Raw genomic sequence first — 16,356 nt, forward strand, 5'->3', positions numbered from 1 at the left:
ATGAGCTGCACATCTTAAGTTAGCTTCTAGGGGTCTAAACGGTACATGCATTGGTACCGAACCATCCCGGTAAGGGGGACACGGTTTGGTGGACGCTATTAGGGTAAATATGCCACACTGAAACCTTAAGCTGCAAGTTGCGTGGTATTTTGGGAACAGGAGAGGTTTAGGAGTACTGCAATTGTATCTGTAGTCTTGTTTGCCCCCTCCTCCCTCCTCCTACTTTTCTCTCTCTCTCATGTCTCTTTATCTTCTTCTCTCACTGTTCTCAACGTTTGGATCTGAAACGACTGAACTGAACTGTCTGTTTAATCTAAATGAAGAGAACCTCGTTAGTCTTATGTTTTTTTTTGGCCCTGGTGCGATGGTGCAGACTGTGGTGCGATCCCAAACCGTGACTTTTATGTACTGTTACACTCCTCATAGATCTGCAGATCCCAGTCTGTAAATTACAGAAACTGTGGAGACTATGTTTGTTCTGCTTCTGAATTGAGGAAGTCTTTTATTAGACATCCAAACTCAGCACATGCTTACATAACTGCCATTTGTCTGAAGCTCTTATCCAGAGCGTCTTACGGATGAATCATGTTAGAGGTAGGTGAATGTAGTGTTAAGAAAAAGTCTTGCCCAAGGACTCTAATTGGTGTAGTGGAATGAAACACCAGTCTGACACAGGGAATGCAGTAAAGCCACTATGCTATACCAACTGCTTTAAAGAAACATATACAAACAGAGTAACTGTCTCTACCGTCCAGGGGAATAGGCTTCCTATTAGATTTTGGAGAAGCATTGCTGTGAGAAAATGATTGCATTCATCTACAAGAGCGTTCATGAGGTCTGGATGTTGGACGATCACCAACACCTCATCGTCCCAAAAGTATTGGATGGAGCACCAACCATCATTCCAGAGAACACAGTTCTTCCACTGCTCCACAGCTCAATGCTGGGGGACTTTATACCCCTCTAGCCCACGCCTGGCATTAGGCAGCATGTTCATCTGCCCCAGAGAGTCGTATTCTTTAGCCAGTGCTTCTTTATAAGGACTAGACAAGCTCTGTGTGTGTGTGTATATGTGTGTGTGTGTGTGTGTGTGTGTATATGTGTGTATATATATATATATATATATATATATATATATATGTATATATGTTTAGTGTGGGTGTGTAATATATATATATATATATATATATATATAATGTGTGTATGTGTGTGTGTGTGTATATGTATATGTATTCGTATGTATGTATATGAACACACATACACACACACTAAATATATACTAAATATATATATACAGTGTACGTCTGCACATTTTAACACACCGTTACTCTTTTTGCTTAATGCAATATACTAAAAACAAAGGTACATGGGACTTATATTTTTTAAATGGTATTTATATGGTGTATTTTATATTTATTTTCAATCTGTTGAATTAGAAACAGAAAATACTGTAAATAGGAATTGTAAAAGATACTGTATTTAAGGGGGATTAGTTCATTTTTTATCAAATAAACAAGTTTTAACTGAATCCATACTCTGCTTTCATTTATTCAGCCTCCGATTTCATCCATTACTGTTTATTACGGAGGCTCTCTGTGAAGCACTCTGAGCTGCTGAGTGTTACAGTGTGTAGCACTATAATCACAATATAGATTTGACTGCCTCCTCCTTTTGAATTAGAGTGGCCTTGTGCTGTATCTGTACTTAAAGGATCAAAAATGTGTGTGCGTGATATAATGTGCCAGATTCTACTCTGTACTGCCTCTCTTGCGCGCATGTATGTGTGTGTGTGTGTGCGTGTGTTTTTTCCAGGTCCTGTGAGTCTATTTATCGATCATTTAATCAGCGAGCGTTTGTCATCAGTGCTGGGAGCGGTCAGCTGTGATGTGACAGTGCTGAAGATCAGAAAGAGGCAGCATTACTAAATGCTGGTCATTTTACCGACTGCTTGTGCTGTTCTTCGCGCTGTTGTTTCTGCTGTCAGTCAGTGTTGACACATGATGAGCTGGAGCTTGGAGAGGCGCTCTCAGCTGCTTAGTCCTTCAGTTGCTTGTTGATACTGGTTTCTCATTGTGTTTCTGTGGTATCCACGGTTTCTTTATTTTTTAAAAGGATGGTGATTGCTGTTGCCACACTAGTAGCCAAATATGACGTATCGGCTGGGGAAAACGTCTTATATGTAGACAGTATGGACAGGTTTTTTAGATAGGAAATACATTAGAAATGTAGGCCTAGCACTAGACTACAGATTACAGTATATAAAAAGCAGGGATACCAGCCCTATATAATATTTCTTATGATATTGCAGTAATACTATTATTACACCTCTAATATTCTGTGTTTATTTGTTTTCCATTTTTAAAGATGCTATAGAATTAATTTATTGAGCATTTTTTATTTATTAATGAATAAATAGTAAGTATGCTCACAAACCTATTTACCACCCTGTTATTATTTTGCCTCAGAATAAAAAACACTTTTTTCCAAGGGAGGGTTCGTGGTACACAATAATCCCTGCTTCTATTGGCTGGTTTACTGCACCGGCGACAGAACCCACATATTCTAGCATGGTTTTAACACTGGAACAAAAACGCTGTACCAGTCTTACCAGAGAGTGCTGCTTCCCTCTTGTGTTTTTTTTGACAACTGTTAATTAGGTAGGCAGATATAAAGGGTTACACAGTTGAAACAGAGATGACCAACAAATATATTTTTTTGTAGAGATTCACCCAGTACAGTTACACCCCTTCCACTCACCCTCACCCACCCTGTCACTTGGTATGACCTTAAATTAACTTACAAACTCTCCAAAACATACTTTACACACATACTACATACTAATATATACATTAAAAAAGGAAATGTAGCTTTATTGTGGTACACTTAGCAGATCAGACTCTAAGAGAGTCTCTAGGAAGAAAGCAAAAAAGGGCATCCATATATGAAGATACTGCTGTGTGTTGGTTCTCATTTATACAGGATACAAGAATAATGCAGCATCTTTAAGCCAGTGTTCGAATGAAGGTGGTGTGGAACTTTTCTCTTAGCTAGAAGGGTGCAAAATGCAAAAGCACCAGAGTACACATCTGAGAAAGTCGAATTTTGGGGGATTAGGCCAAATAAGGCTGTCAAGGGACAAGGTTCAGTTTTACAATTAAGAATGAAAGAAAAGCTGTCAAAAACTGATTGCCAACAAGATTTTAAAGCTGGACAAGACCGAAACATGTGAGTGAGGGGGTAGCTGGGACTTGAGAGCAACAGTCACAGAGAACATCTAGATTTGAGTTAAGTTTAGCTTGTTAAAGCCGTTGTCCAGTACGATTCTAGGGCCCTTTTAAGTGTCACAGGTGTAATTAAATGACATTTGAAGGCACATCACACTGCAAACATAGACTTCAGGTTTAAGCCAGGTCAAACCCTCATCAGGTCAAATTCAGATAAATTACAGATACAGATAATAGCATTGCATTACACCCCGAGTGTAGAGTAGCAGTACTCAGGAGGCATGGGCCCATTAGTTGTATTACCATAAAGCTACTTGAAAAATGTGATGCACTGAATTGGATCTGCTCCACCCTGTGCTCCACACGTCAGCCCCGACTGCGCTGAATCTTTTAAGTTTAAAAATGCTGCAGAAAGATTTGCAGGCATACCAGCTCGAACCTTCCATCAACCAGCAGACACGCGTGAGCGATCAGAGGCTAACTAATCTGGCCCCTCTTCCCCAGAAAGCGCGGTGCTGCTGCGCTAATCTTAGAGGTTCAAAGCAGAAGCTCGCTCTGCCATCTTACACTGATCTTCGCGCTCTGAAGCTTTGAGGAAACAGGTCCCTGTCTGTTTTGGTAAGGGAGGGTTTTTTTTCCTCCCTATTTCAGGCACATTCAGATCCAGGCCTTTTCCTTCATGTGGCAAGGTCACTGTGGGTTGATCTTCAGTCCATTGTTTTGGGGTGCTGAGTAATCTGCTGGCCTACACATTTGTCATTCTGAAAATGTGGAGAGCAGCAAGAAAGTTTCCTGAGCGTCTTACATTCGTGCTGTCAAAGCGCCTGAGCCTCCCCGAATAGAAGCCTGTAGGGCATTAAATGCATCCAGCACGGCGACGGCCGTCTGACCGCTACAAGCGTCCCTGTGCTTTGTTTACAGTATTTATGGCCTCGAACAAGGCCGCAGTCAACCATCCCGTTCGCTCCGACAGCAACTTGTCATTTTCAACTAGTACATCTAAAATCCCGAAATGTAATGAGGCAGGATTTATTGCTTCCTCCCTTGTGCTAGGAGTGTGCAACCAGTGGGACTGGCTGTCCTCAATTCCACGTTGAAATTGTACCAAATAGTGAGGTCACTGCGGAGATCGGGGCTCTCTGACTTTTTGGGACAAATGCTTATTAACTATGTGTGTCATCATAGAACACTCTCTGTTATCTAGTGGTACCATTACACTGTGTGTATTAAGGGTAGTTACAGTATAGGAAGATATGAGGATGTCTGTTTTAGTAGTGAATGAATACAATCAAGGTTCTGAAAGTTGATATAGATACAAACTGACTACATGGACAAAAATATTGGGACACCTGCTCAGTTTCTTTTTTCATTTTATTTTTCACCCCTGAGCCACTCTCTAGGATTTCTCATATTGCTTGCAATTCTCCCCACAGTAGGAGGGTGAGGACAAGCACAAGCCTCTTATCTGCAAAATTATCTCCATCATCCGATGGATATTTTAATGTAAAGTGCATTAAACCTTCAAAATGTTTGGTCGTTGTGGACTGGTGGGGTGGGGTGGGGGTGGGGGGTTGTGGTCAGGAAAGCCAAAAGTACACAACTGCACAAGTAAAATTTTATAGATAAATGCAAACGTTGAAGCCAAATTTTTTGGAAAATGAAATTATTATGTAATGCATTTTAAAAGAGGTTTGATGGAAACAGACTGCTCCCATTTTTTAAGGGAATTTAAGGCATTTGAATGTTTTTTTTTACAGAAGATTGTTGGATTGTTTTTTTTTTTTTTTTTTTTTTACATTATTATAGAGACACAAAACGTACACTATATTGACAATAGTTTTGGGACATCATTCATTCTGAAATCAAGGGCATTAAAAAAAGAGCATATCCTGCTTCTGCTGGAGTAATTGTCTCTACTGTCCAGAGAAAAAGGCTTTCTACTAGATTTTAGAGGGACATTGCTGTGAGGATAAGTGACCACCTCACCTTATCTCCAACTCCCCAACTCATCCCAAATGTATTGGATGGAGCACTATCATTATTCCAGAGAACACTGTAGTTCCACTGCTCCACAGCTTCACATGCTGGGGGGCTTTATACCCCTCTAGCCTACGCCTGGCTTTAGGCATGGTGGCATGTTTATCTGCTCCAGAGAATCCTATTGTATTGGTAGTACTTCTCTACAGTGCCTAGACAAGCTGAATGCATTCATTAGAAGGGGTGTCCACAAACATCTGGAGTTAGCAGTATTATACTGATATCATCCTTCATCCTGCTTTGTTCAGGTTCACGTTCCTCTGTGAAGATGCTGGTTCCTGGATTCGTCTCCTGGAGTTCCTTCATTCGTTCATGTTGTACCTCTAAGCTGTAGTTTGATGAGAATTGAGAGCCCCAGTGAGTCGATATGCTTCCCTGAAACTCAGCCGATCTGTGCGACCGTTCAGAGTCTGAAGATCACTGCTATTTCCTGTCGTCACACTTGACAGCGATGTCTTTACAAGGTCAACAAGTTCACCCAGTGCCAGCTAACAGACAGCATCTGGTGTGAACAGGCTGGCCTTTTTGGTGGTGTGTCCAAAAGCATCTGTATCACACACTCTAACACACAGACCCAGTGCAGTTCCGCAGCCAGCAGACAGGGGGAAGTGTAGGACCTTGCTATCTTTCAGGCCAATCAGAATACAGGCATCATTGTGATAGGCTCCTCACTGGCAAAGCTTTCCCTACACTGTTGTCTCCTGACTGTCGATGACTCTCCATCTCCCTCATCCCCCCTCACTCTCCATCTCTCTCTCCATCTCTCTCTCTCTCTCTCTCTCTCTCTCTCTCTCTCACTCTCTCTCTCCCTGCTTCTGTGTCTGTCTGTCTCTCTCACTTGCTCGAGCCTCACTCGCTGGCTCTGTTGTCCCTTCTCCCTCTCTCTCTCTCTCTCTCTCTCTCTCCCTCCCTCTCTCTCTCTCTCTCTCCCCCTCTCCGCTCGTGGCTAAATTAGATGCAGAGAGGGGGGACTCCGTCGCGGCTGCTTCCATTGACACATGAAGGATTAGGTTGTTTGAAAACGGAGCAGAGTCTTCCAGGGAAAGAGGGGGACGGATTTTGGCCACGGGGACTGGTGAGTAGAGCATCATCTCCACAAGCGCGACAAGCTGCTGGATTTCCGTTGAGGCACAATAGTTTCTGGGTTGAGGCGGGTGGATGGGGTGGGCGAAGAGGATGCTAGGGGGGTGGAATTCTAATTACGGATAAGGATCAGCGGAGGATGGACGTGTAATTTCCATTCAAGGAAATCTGCTCTAGGTGATTCTCCATGCTCCATTGTCTTTTTCCTTGTGCCGGATTGGTGTGATGGCATGTTGGAAGTGCCTCCTTTCTGCTGCAACAGCTGTGCAAGCCTGCTTGTCCTGGCCTCCCCCCACCACCACCATCACCATCATCATCATCATCATCATCACCACCAATACCACCCCCCCTTCACCATCACTGCATTACATTGACAATGTCAACGCTCTGTTTGATTGATAGCCCAGGCAGTCACGAAATGGTATTGTGCGTCCGCTGGAGGGGCCACCGTGACACCGCTGCGGTGCTTTCAAGACAAAGCCGTCTGATGGCTGAGGCTCGGTTCGTTGATGATGTCAGAGATGCCGGCTTCTGCTTTTGTTCACCTGAGCGTGGGTTACGTCTGCCAGCGGGATAATTATGCGCTGGTTAACACCAGACGCTGTTACAGCGAGCGCTGCCAGGAGACAGGCTGCTGTGCATCCATCAGGGGTCCATGCTGCTCAGCTGTGGTGAACGGTCAAGGTTATGACCGGTAGACGGACAGAGGACTGAGGAGCCAGACGTAGCCGGTGTTTTCCGCTCAAAACGGCTCCATGTACGATCTCTCCGTCTCTCTCGCTCCCTCTGTATCTCTCTCTCTCCCTCTCTCTGTCTTGCTGAAGCTATTGTTGCAAAGCAACAAGCAGTGGTTGCTGTAGTAGGTGGCTATTAGGAATTCTGTAGGTGCTGCAGCACAGATATCATTTTGTTATGGCATCCGCGCCGACCGAGATGAGCGCTCCAGACCAGACGACCGCCTTTCACTCTCTTCAGTCAGTCTACGCTGCCAGTAGAGTAAAGACCCTCATTAACCCCTTCTAGTCCCAGGCTAATTCCTAAGGTTCATTATCTAGTAACTTCTCGGTAATAAAACCCCCAAAAAGCAATGCAAGTGATCTGAGGTATTCATCAAGGGGAGTTCCACGAGAAACTTACAGAGAGAGAATTGTTGACAGTGGAGGTGAATGGAATCAGATCAGTCTGGTATGGGCAATTCCACTTGCAGGTTCCTGCATAGTGTTGTGCTTTTCCTTGTGAAGCACACCTAATTCAACTCACCTGTTAATTGCTAGGTTTAGTAGGTCTGTCACAGCAGGGAAATCCGGCCGCCGTTGCCCACCTCTGCTCTAACGGGCCCCTTGCAGAAAGATGATATGAGTAGGGATTATTAATGAACTGCTTGGTGCTTCAGATGTAAACAAAGAAGACATGTGGTGGAGGTAGGTTCAGTGGTGGCTTTGAAGAAAGTTCATAAAATGGCTAGTAAACATCACAACCACTGGTTCCTATCACATTTCACACCTAACCCACTCGGAATGACTTTATTTACAAGTGAACCACTGAATTCTTTTCGGTGGAATTCCCATGGAACCAATGATGGAAGTATGAGTGGTGGCCGGTTCCGACAGTTTAAGAGGTTATTCCTCTGCACGTTTTCCATGAATGAATGAAGACTCGTGAAGTGATGGGCGGTTGAGAATTTCCACTATCTGTGATCTTTTAAAGCTGAACTGAAGGAGACCTTCCTGAAGGGCACTGGCATTGACTGAGGCGTGTTTCTCTTTTTTGCAGGAGGAGTTGTGGATAAAGACCTCCGCCACTACCTTAACCTCCGCTTCCAGAAGGGATCGGTGGACCACGAGCTCCAGCAGATCATACGGGACAACCTCTACCTCCGCACTGTGCCCTGTGAGTACCCCTGATCTGATCCACTGATCTTACCTCCTCGTCTGCTAGTGGTTAACAGAACGAGGTTGGCTTGTTTTAATGGGCCTTTAAACATGATTGGCGTAGTTTGGGAAGGGGATCAGTTGGGACGAGGGGCTTAATTTCATCTGCTGATTATGCATGGCTGAATATGGACGACGTGACCTTTTGGTGTTTCGTGGGTCTTCTGAAGACTCCTTTTGAATTTTGACGAGTGAGAATCAATTCCGCAAATCAAAGGCGGCAGCAGCGCCGTTCGGGTTTCAGTTGGATCTCAGCGTCTGTGCCGCTGATGATTAGGACGTCACTGTATTGGTGTGGTGGTTCGGACTGGAGGAAAAGAGTGAGACGTGTTTCTTAGACGGTTTTGGTGCTGCAAGCCAAATTTTTTTACACAGATAAACAAGAGCTCTTGTGTGTAATGAGTTTTGGGATGGATCTTGGTCTTGTACAGGCACTTACAGATGGGTAAAATAAATGTTGAGCAGATGCTCCAGTTATATGGCAATTAAATGCAGGAATTCACTTGCTGGCCTTGTGCTTCACCTATTTTCTCTGGGCGAATACATTTTGTAGCAGTGATATTAAAGCCCTGCTTGTTTCCACCTGCTGTGTCTTTTACTGCCTCGGTTTGTGTTTTTCTCCTCCTGGTTGACTTCAGTAAGACTCTATTAGTGCACTGTAGCAAGTTTTCATGATTTGTCAGTTCAACCTAAAAAAATATATTTGATGTGGCAATTTAACAGGTTTTATTCAGCTGAAATAAAAACACTGGCAGTCTGAGAGAATTGCTCAGATGTACAGATGTCCTACACTGATGTTTAGCCGCTGTTTTTAGTGATTAAAGTGAACCAAACAAAAATACCATGCTAAAAACACCTTACAGGACAATGCAAGATTCCACTCTACTGAGGGGTCCGAGTGGCTCAGCGGCAGAATCCCAAGCCATGTCGCTTCGAGCCATGTTGCTTTGCTATCAGTGACCGGAGTCGGAGAGAGCACAATTGGCCGTGATTTCTCATGGTTGGTTAGATGCTGCTCTCTCCCCTCATCACTCTTAAGCGATGTGGGCCAGCATAAGCACCCATTAGCAGGTGTGCTGGTGCGGGGGACCTGGTGCTTTCCACCGAGCGTGTCGCTGCCCTGCAGTGCCGCATCTATGTTAGTTTAAAAAGGATTGGAGGACGCATGGCGGGAGCTGTGATTGGGTGGGTTAATTGACAGTGCCAAATTGTTAGAAAAAGGGGGGTAATGGTAAATAAAATGTATATATACATAAAATAAATCCAGCACACTCAGGTGATTAAGTTCGTAAGGAGTGATTAAGTAAGTGAGGAGTGAGGAAGGTCAGGTGATGTCCTGGCAACAAAATCACCGGCTGTAAACACTGTTGAGAATTTGGGTCGGACTGTTTTGGGAAATTAGTGGGACAAAACACTATCGGTTTGTTTAGGTCATTTTAAGAAAATCTGAAAATGTGCTTGACAAAAAGCAATGTGAAGTGGACCTCAAGACCACAGGAGGACCCACTCAATACTGATTCACAGTTTCTGGATTGTCAAATTTTAATAATGCAAAGAAAAATAAATCTGTTCGATGAACAAAAGGAACCCTCAGTCGTTTTAAACCACTGAAATCGCCTCTGTCCTGTTCCACCTTTTACAGGGTGTCCTTTAACCTACTTGTTGGGTTTCCGCCACAGTGCTAATGATGATGTTTGAGTGCTATTTGAATGCAGGAGATGCTGAACCAGTGAGACCGTGATTCAAACACTCAAGCCTTGTAAATTCCTCTTGAAATTGGTGCCGTGACCCGGATAATATCTAAAGCTCTGTATTCATGTGGGGCTGAAAAGGAGAGGTGATGTTCTAAAGATGTTTAACTGGCTCCTTCCCCAACGTTAAACCAGATCAAGTGGAATCGTTCAGTTGTAGATATTACCGCCAGGTGGATTCCAGGGGGATTTTTTTGTTCACTTGTTCTCTTTGTTTTCCTATTTTGAAATAAAAAGGAATCTGTATACACTCTTTATCTATAAACACACTATCTAGATAACCCATTGCCCGATTGCATTGCTCTAAGAACCCTTAGTAGAACCTTTATTTTTTAAGTGTACTGAAAAAGTGGTCTTTGACTTAACCCGACCCTCTTTTGTGCTATATGGAACCCATTTGTCCTTTTTTAATGGGTTCTTTAAAGAACCAACTACAAGAGGTTTTCCTGGTGTGTGAAGAGCCATTTCACCAGAGCAAACGACCATTTCAGCGTCCAAACGGTTCATTGGGTTGTCGTGATTCTACACAGAACCATTGCCTTTACCAACAAGCTTTTGAAGAACCCTCTTTGTTAAGTGTGCAGTGTTGTCCCTTCGTTCTTCATCCCTTCCCTCCATCCTTCTCCACTGTGCACTCCGGCACCTCGATATTGTCTTCCGCTCTACATCTATAGTTTCCTCACTCGTTCGCCTGTTCACTCTCTCTCTCTCTCGTCCTCTCCCTTCCTCGCTCGGTGTCTCAGCCCGGGGTTTCCAAGGCAACCACCATCTCTTCTCCAGGCCTGCCTGCCGACGGTTCCCCCTCCCCCTCCACAGCACAGCGAAAAACACATCACAATTACCGAGCGGCTGGCTAAAATGATGCCTTTGATTTATGCTCGTGCTGCGCAGTCATGAGCGAGCGGTTCTGGAAGCATTCCTCCCGTACGGCGAGAGCTTAATGTAAGCGAACAGCCCATGCTAGGAAACGTAGAGGAAGGAGGGATTGGAAGAGACAGGACAGGGTAACACTAACTGTGTGTATGTGTCTGTGCCTACTTGCCAAGGGAGGAACAAGAAGGCGACTTGGGTGGCTGATCCTGCCGGGTGATTAAAGAAACCTTGTGGATTAAGGTTTGCTTGCGCTTGCCTCACGATCCCTGTGGAAAAAGGAAAGGACGGGAAATTGACTGTGTTTCTATGTCACTGGTAATTAAAGCAGTGTGAATCCTGTGTGGATTCGTATCGGTGCTTTCTGTTCACATGGTGCCTTCCCATGATGCTGCTACATTGGTGTAGTTCAGCGCTGGCAGGGCTACTTTCAGTGCCCCTTTGTGTGGGCATTCTCTCTGCCAGTGTCCTGCCCCTTGTGGTCGGCTGCATGCTTTTTGAACCCAACGAGGCCCAAGCAGCCATAAATACACCAGGTCATCTCCCTCCTGGTTCGAAGGTCATTGTGGGGTGGCCTGTTTAATTTTAGAAATCCTGTCCTTGTCAGCATTGCTTACCAGCGCCTATCTTAAAGCTCCTGCCTATGGCAGTGTGTGTGTCCGGGTCCAGTGACACAGAAGCTATTGTTCTTTTTGAAATGGGGTCTTTAGAAACCATCTAGAAAAGGGTTTCCTTATACACTGTGTCCAAATGTTTGTGGACACCCCTTCTAACGAATGCATTCTGCTCACACACAAACACACACACACACACACACATCTAGTCCCTGTAGAGAAGTAGATAGAATAGATTAGGATTCTCTGAAGCAGATAAACATGATCCTGTTGGCACCATGCTGCCTAGTGCCAGGTGTGGGCTAGAGGGGTTTAAACCCCCCCAGCATTGAGCTGTGGAGCAGTGGAATAGCTGTGTTCTCTGGAATGATGGTTGGTGCTCCATCCAGTACTTTTGGGATGAGTTGGGGAGCTGGGAATGAGGTGGAGTGGTGTTCATCAAACATCCTGACCTCACTAATGCTTTTTTTGCTGAATGCAATCAAATCCTCACAGTATTGCTCCCCTTAAAATGTAGTATAAGGCTTTCTCGGACAGTAGAGACATTTATTCCAACGAGAGCAGGATAAACACTTTTTTAATATCTAATTTTGGATGAAATAATGAATATGTCCACAAACATTTGGACATATAGTGTACAAGCTCTGATCAGTAAAGGCTGCAGTGTAAAGGCCTCAGCGTTTTGAATGTGACCGTTTCAGTAGAGAACTTATTAGCGTGCAAAACCTAAAGCATAGTCCGTGTGTTGCCCTTCGGATGCAGTGCCGACAATTCCGAAGGCGCGTTTCCGTGCGATAACCACTCAGAACTCCTGCGCTAGAGTAGTGAGGCTGGTCTGTCGGGCCGCTACATTGCTGCAGTGTTACAGCATCGTCCCACTGGCTCCAGCCCCAACACCCGAGCGGTCACAGCGCAGAGTCCGACTCGACTCTCCTCTCCTCTCAACCACCACCCCCCCGCCGCAGGCCGCCACGCTGTCTCTTTCTGTCAGTCACTTTGACGGGCGGACGTCAGGATGCATCACGAAGGGCCTGTTCTTCCGCAGGGCAGCGGGGGCCATGATGAGCACACAGCACACACTTCAATTAGGCCTGCCTGTTTACCCCTCTGTCTCTGGCTTGCTATCACGGGGTTTTCATTAGTTGTCAGTAAATCAACTTTTCCATGATATTCTAATTTTATGACCAGCACCTGTATAACGTCTTATGGACAGCTGACCGGCTTTGTCAACAAAGTCTATCGGTCTGTCTGTCTGTCTATCTGCAACACAAATATAGCCACATTATCCCCTATCCAACACTCCCAGTGAACCCACACGTGTCTTCTCAGTGGTGTATGTCATGTTGATGAGGATAAATAGTGACAAATCTGATAAAATAAGTTTTATTTAGGGACCATCTTGCCTCATAATGCCCCCCACAAATCTCTCAACCAAGGGATTTTAAAACATTATAAACCAGGACTGCAGAGTAAATGTGCACCTGCGCAATAGTCACATATTTAATTTGCCTTACATGACTTTGCACGTCCTGTGATGTGACTATTGCGCAGGTGCACATTTACTCTGCAGTCCTGGTTTATAATGTTTTAAAATCCCTTGGTTGAGAGATTTGTGGGGGGCATTATGAGGCAAGATGGTCCCTAAATAAAACTTATTTTATCAGATTTGTCACTATTTATCCTCATCAACATGACATACACCACTGAGAAGACACGTGTGGGTTCACTGGGAGTGTTGGATAGGGGATAATGTGGCTATATTTGTGTTGCAGATAGACAGACAGACAGACCGATAGACTTTGTTGACAAAGCCGGTCAGCTGTCCATAAGACGTTATACAGGTGCTGGTCATAAAATTAGAATATCATGGAAAAGTTGATTTACTGACAACTAATGAAAACCCCCGTGATTGTGTAGCCAACAGAACTAGACTGAGAGACCATTTAAAGGCCTCTGCAGGTGTTTTGAGTTAATTAGCTGATTAGAGTGTGGCACCAGATGTCTTCAATATTGAACCTTTTCATAATATTCAAATTTTCTGAGATACTGAATTTGAGGTTTTCAGTAGTTTCATTAGTCAGTTATAACCATCAAAATGAAAAGAAATAAACACATGAAATATATCAGTCTGTGTGTAATGAATTAATATAATATACAATTTTCACTTTTTTAAATGGAATTACTGAAATGATTCTTTTGAAATGAATGAAACTTTTCTAATTTATATATATATATATATATATATATATATATATATATATATATATATATATATATATATATATATAGTGTATATATACAGTATAATGTATATATAATATATATAATGATAGTGGGTAAAAATAAATTCCACCCCACACCTGTAGGGGGGAGCCCTGAAGTAAACCTAACAAACCCTTAATAATCATTTGGATTTCAGTAAGTTGGTTATTTTCCAGTGAAAGTTAGAGCTGTGTTTTAGTAGCGGTTGCTACATTAAGTCCTCACCAGTTCTCCCACCTTCAGTGCGTCACTCAAAACCCAACAGCGTAACAACAGCTTAACTGCACCTGTGTGCGTGACTCAGTCTAACTGAGCGGGTTTGTTGTGGGAAGTGAGTCTCTCCCGGTGTGCGAGAAAAGCACCAGCATGCTGCCGCGGCCACAGAAAAGTATATGCCATTAGCCGTAGTCACATATATTTAGACAGCCATAAAGTGCGTAAATAAGCCCAGGATGCAGTGTAGAAGTTACTGAAAGGGAAGAGCAGGCAGGATAACCCAGCTTGAACGTAAAATAGCTCCGATCCCACTTAACTAAATTCCTCTATTTACCTTCATGGCCTGTTTTTCTTTTCCGTGGACAAATATCGAATTAACCTCATTTTATTAGAGCTTTAAAGAAGCGCCTGCTAAATGGTAATGTAATATAGCCTATTAGTGTGTTAACCAATGAATTTGTAATGCGTGACTGGAGGGGCAGGGTGGGAATCGGGCTCCCCGGAAAGGTCAACAAGATGTTGGATCAGATGATTGATTGGTTGGATTTTTTTTTTTGCAGTCACAGCAAGGATTTTGGTGTGGTTGGCCACAAGGGACAAATGGGACCCCCCCCCCCCCCCCCCCCCCACAAAATCCCATACCGTCAGTTAGACCGTCGGTATGGTTTTATTATCACTTTGAAATACCATCACAACCATTAAACTCCAGACCAACCATTTAACCCTGTCACATTCAGAAATGTTACGGGGTTGAGTGGGACAGGGTTGAAGGTTTTGAAGGTTTTCACATCAGATATTTCTGTACTTGTTCACATTAAAAATATTTTAATAGGAATATTGAATTGGATGGAACAGGAACAGTTGAAGTATTGAGACTGACAAGATTGGTCTGAATGTAAGATGTTTTATTATATGAAGGTAATCTTACCTCTGTTTGAACCATGCATGTTCAAATAATGATGTCACTTCCTCCAAACGAGGTCTGTTTAAATACATATTTTGGGAATTTAGAAAAATGAAATAAATTTAAAAATATAAATATTGTAATTATGTAATTTAGTAAAGAAAGTAAATTCTAATGTTTAAAAACTGTCAAATAAATTGCTCACAAATGTGATGTCAGTCAAATGGCAAAAGTGAAATGCCAAAATCTGTCAGAAAACACAAGCTTCAAATGTTTATTTTATTCAGCATGGGGTCTAAAGACATGTTAATCTGTGTTGCAGTGTGATGGCGTTACATTGCAGTGATTTTCCAAATTATTAATAACAACCATATTGTCCTAGGGCACCTAGTCCTGGGAATTGCTTGCTTATTTCGATGTTGGTACAGCTGTTGTAGTGCGCCACTGGTCTGAGCGCCTTTACAGTTCACAGCTTTTATACACTGTTCGCTATCTAAAGTATCCAGGGCAAACTAGACACACAAGGTCTCATTAGACTGTCAAAAAATCAGGATTTGAGAGCTGAACAGAGTCTGTTGTTATAGTACTATTATAATATTATAATTATATCATTATAATATACATTTATTGTTTCTTTTTCTTTACAATATTAAATGATCAGCACATGCCTACAGGCATGAAATACACATACCATTTTTAGAATTGAAAATAAATGGAATGTTATTGATTTGGATTAGCTGGCTTAGCTTATCAAATATCATTAGAATTGATTAGAATTGATTGTAACATTCCATTGATTCGGTTTTTACCCCCTTCCAGCCACATAGCAAAAGCCCCCATAAGCAGCCATCAGCTGTCGCACGATGATGTATTACCCTGCAGCCGTCTTGGGCCGCCGGGTGCTGCGGAAGAGGGTGAGATGAAGACAGTAGGAGCGACAGCTGTGGGGCTGAGCGTGATGCAGGAGAGGAGACCAGTATATTTTGGAGTCATCTTGTGTCAGGCGGTTTGAAGCTCTCAGTTTGCTTGTTGGTGAGGTGACGTGTTCTTCAGCGCTGAGTGGTCTTGACTTTCAGAGTTGCCTCGACGTATAGCGCCGCCAAACTGCCATAGGCCCCTCCCCTTTGGAGGAGGAGAGAGAGTGCTTGCCCCTTTAGTCCTGTCAGTTTTCTCCTTCTCCTTCCATGCTGTTCTATTCCTGTGCTCTTGAGATCCCTCCAGATGTTCCTGCCGCCACTGTTGACGCTAGTGACCGCTGGAATGAATGGCATAAGAGTAGACAGAAAGATTGGAATTTGAATTGGTAATATTGGAATAACATGGATGTCAATGTGGTTCTTTTTGGATCTGTGTTATTTGGGGAATTTGGGAAACTGGAATAAGAGAAGTGAACTGTAATGTAATGACTAATAAAATTATGAATTTAGCTGAATTACATTTCATTAAATATGTTCAGTTTAACCA

The 16,356-nt window shown here is 43.3% G+C and overlaps 1 protein-coding gene across 12 annotated transcripts in view; it reads left to right on the forward strand.

Annotated features, from left to right (window-relative positions):
- magi2b (membrane associated guanylate kinase, WW and PDZ domain containing 2b) overlaps positions 1 to 16,356 on the forward strand; it is a 142,989-nt gene that overhangs the window by 24,816 nt on the left and 101,817 nt on the right. For 11 of the 12 annotated variants that reach the window (XM_072663942.1, XM_072663948.1, XM_072663943.1 and 8 more), the window contains exon 2: positions 8,118 to 8,234. In XM_072663942.1, coding sequence (XP_072520043.1) covers positions 8,118 to 8,234 — 117 coding nt within the window. Of the gene's footprint in view, positions 1 to 6,034; positions 6,337 to 8,117; positions 8,235 to 16,356 lie in introns of those variants that run through there. The other variant, XM_072663950.1, reaches the window with a different exon arrangement.

This window comes from Salminus brasiliensis, chromosome 19 (genome assembly GCF_030463535.1).
Source record: "Salminus brasiliensis chromosome 19, fSalBra1.hap2, whole genome shotgun sequence".
Taxonomy (NCBI): domain Eukaryota; kingdom Metazoa; phylum Chordata; class Actinopteri; order Characiformes; family Bryconidae; genus Salminus; species Salminus brasiliensis.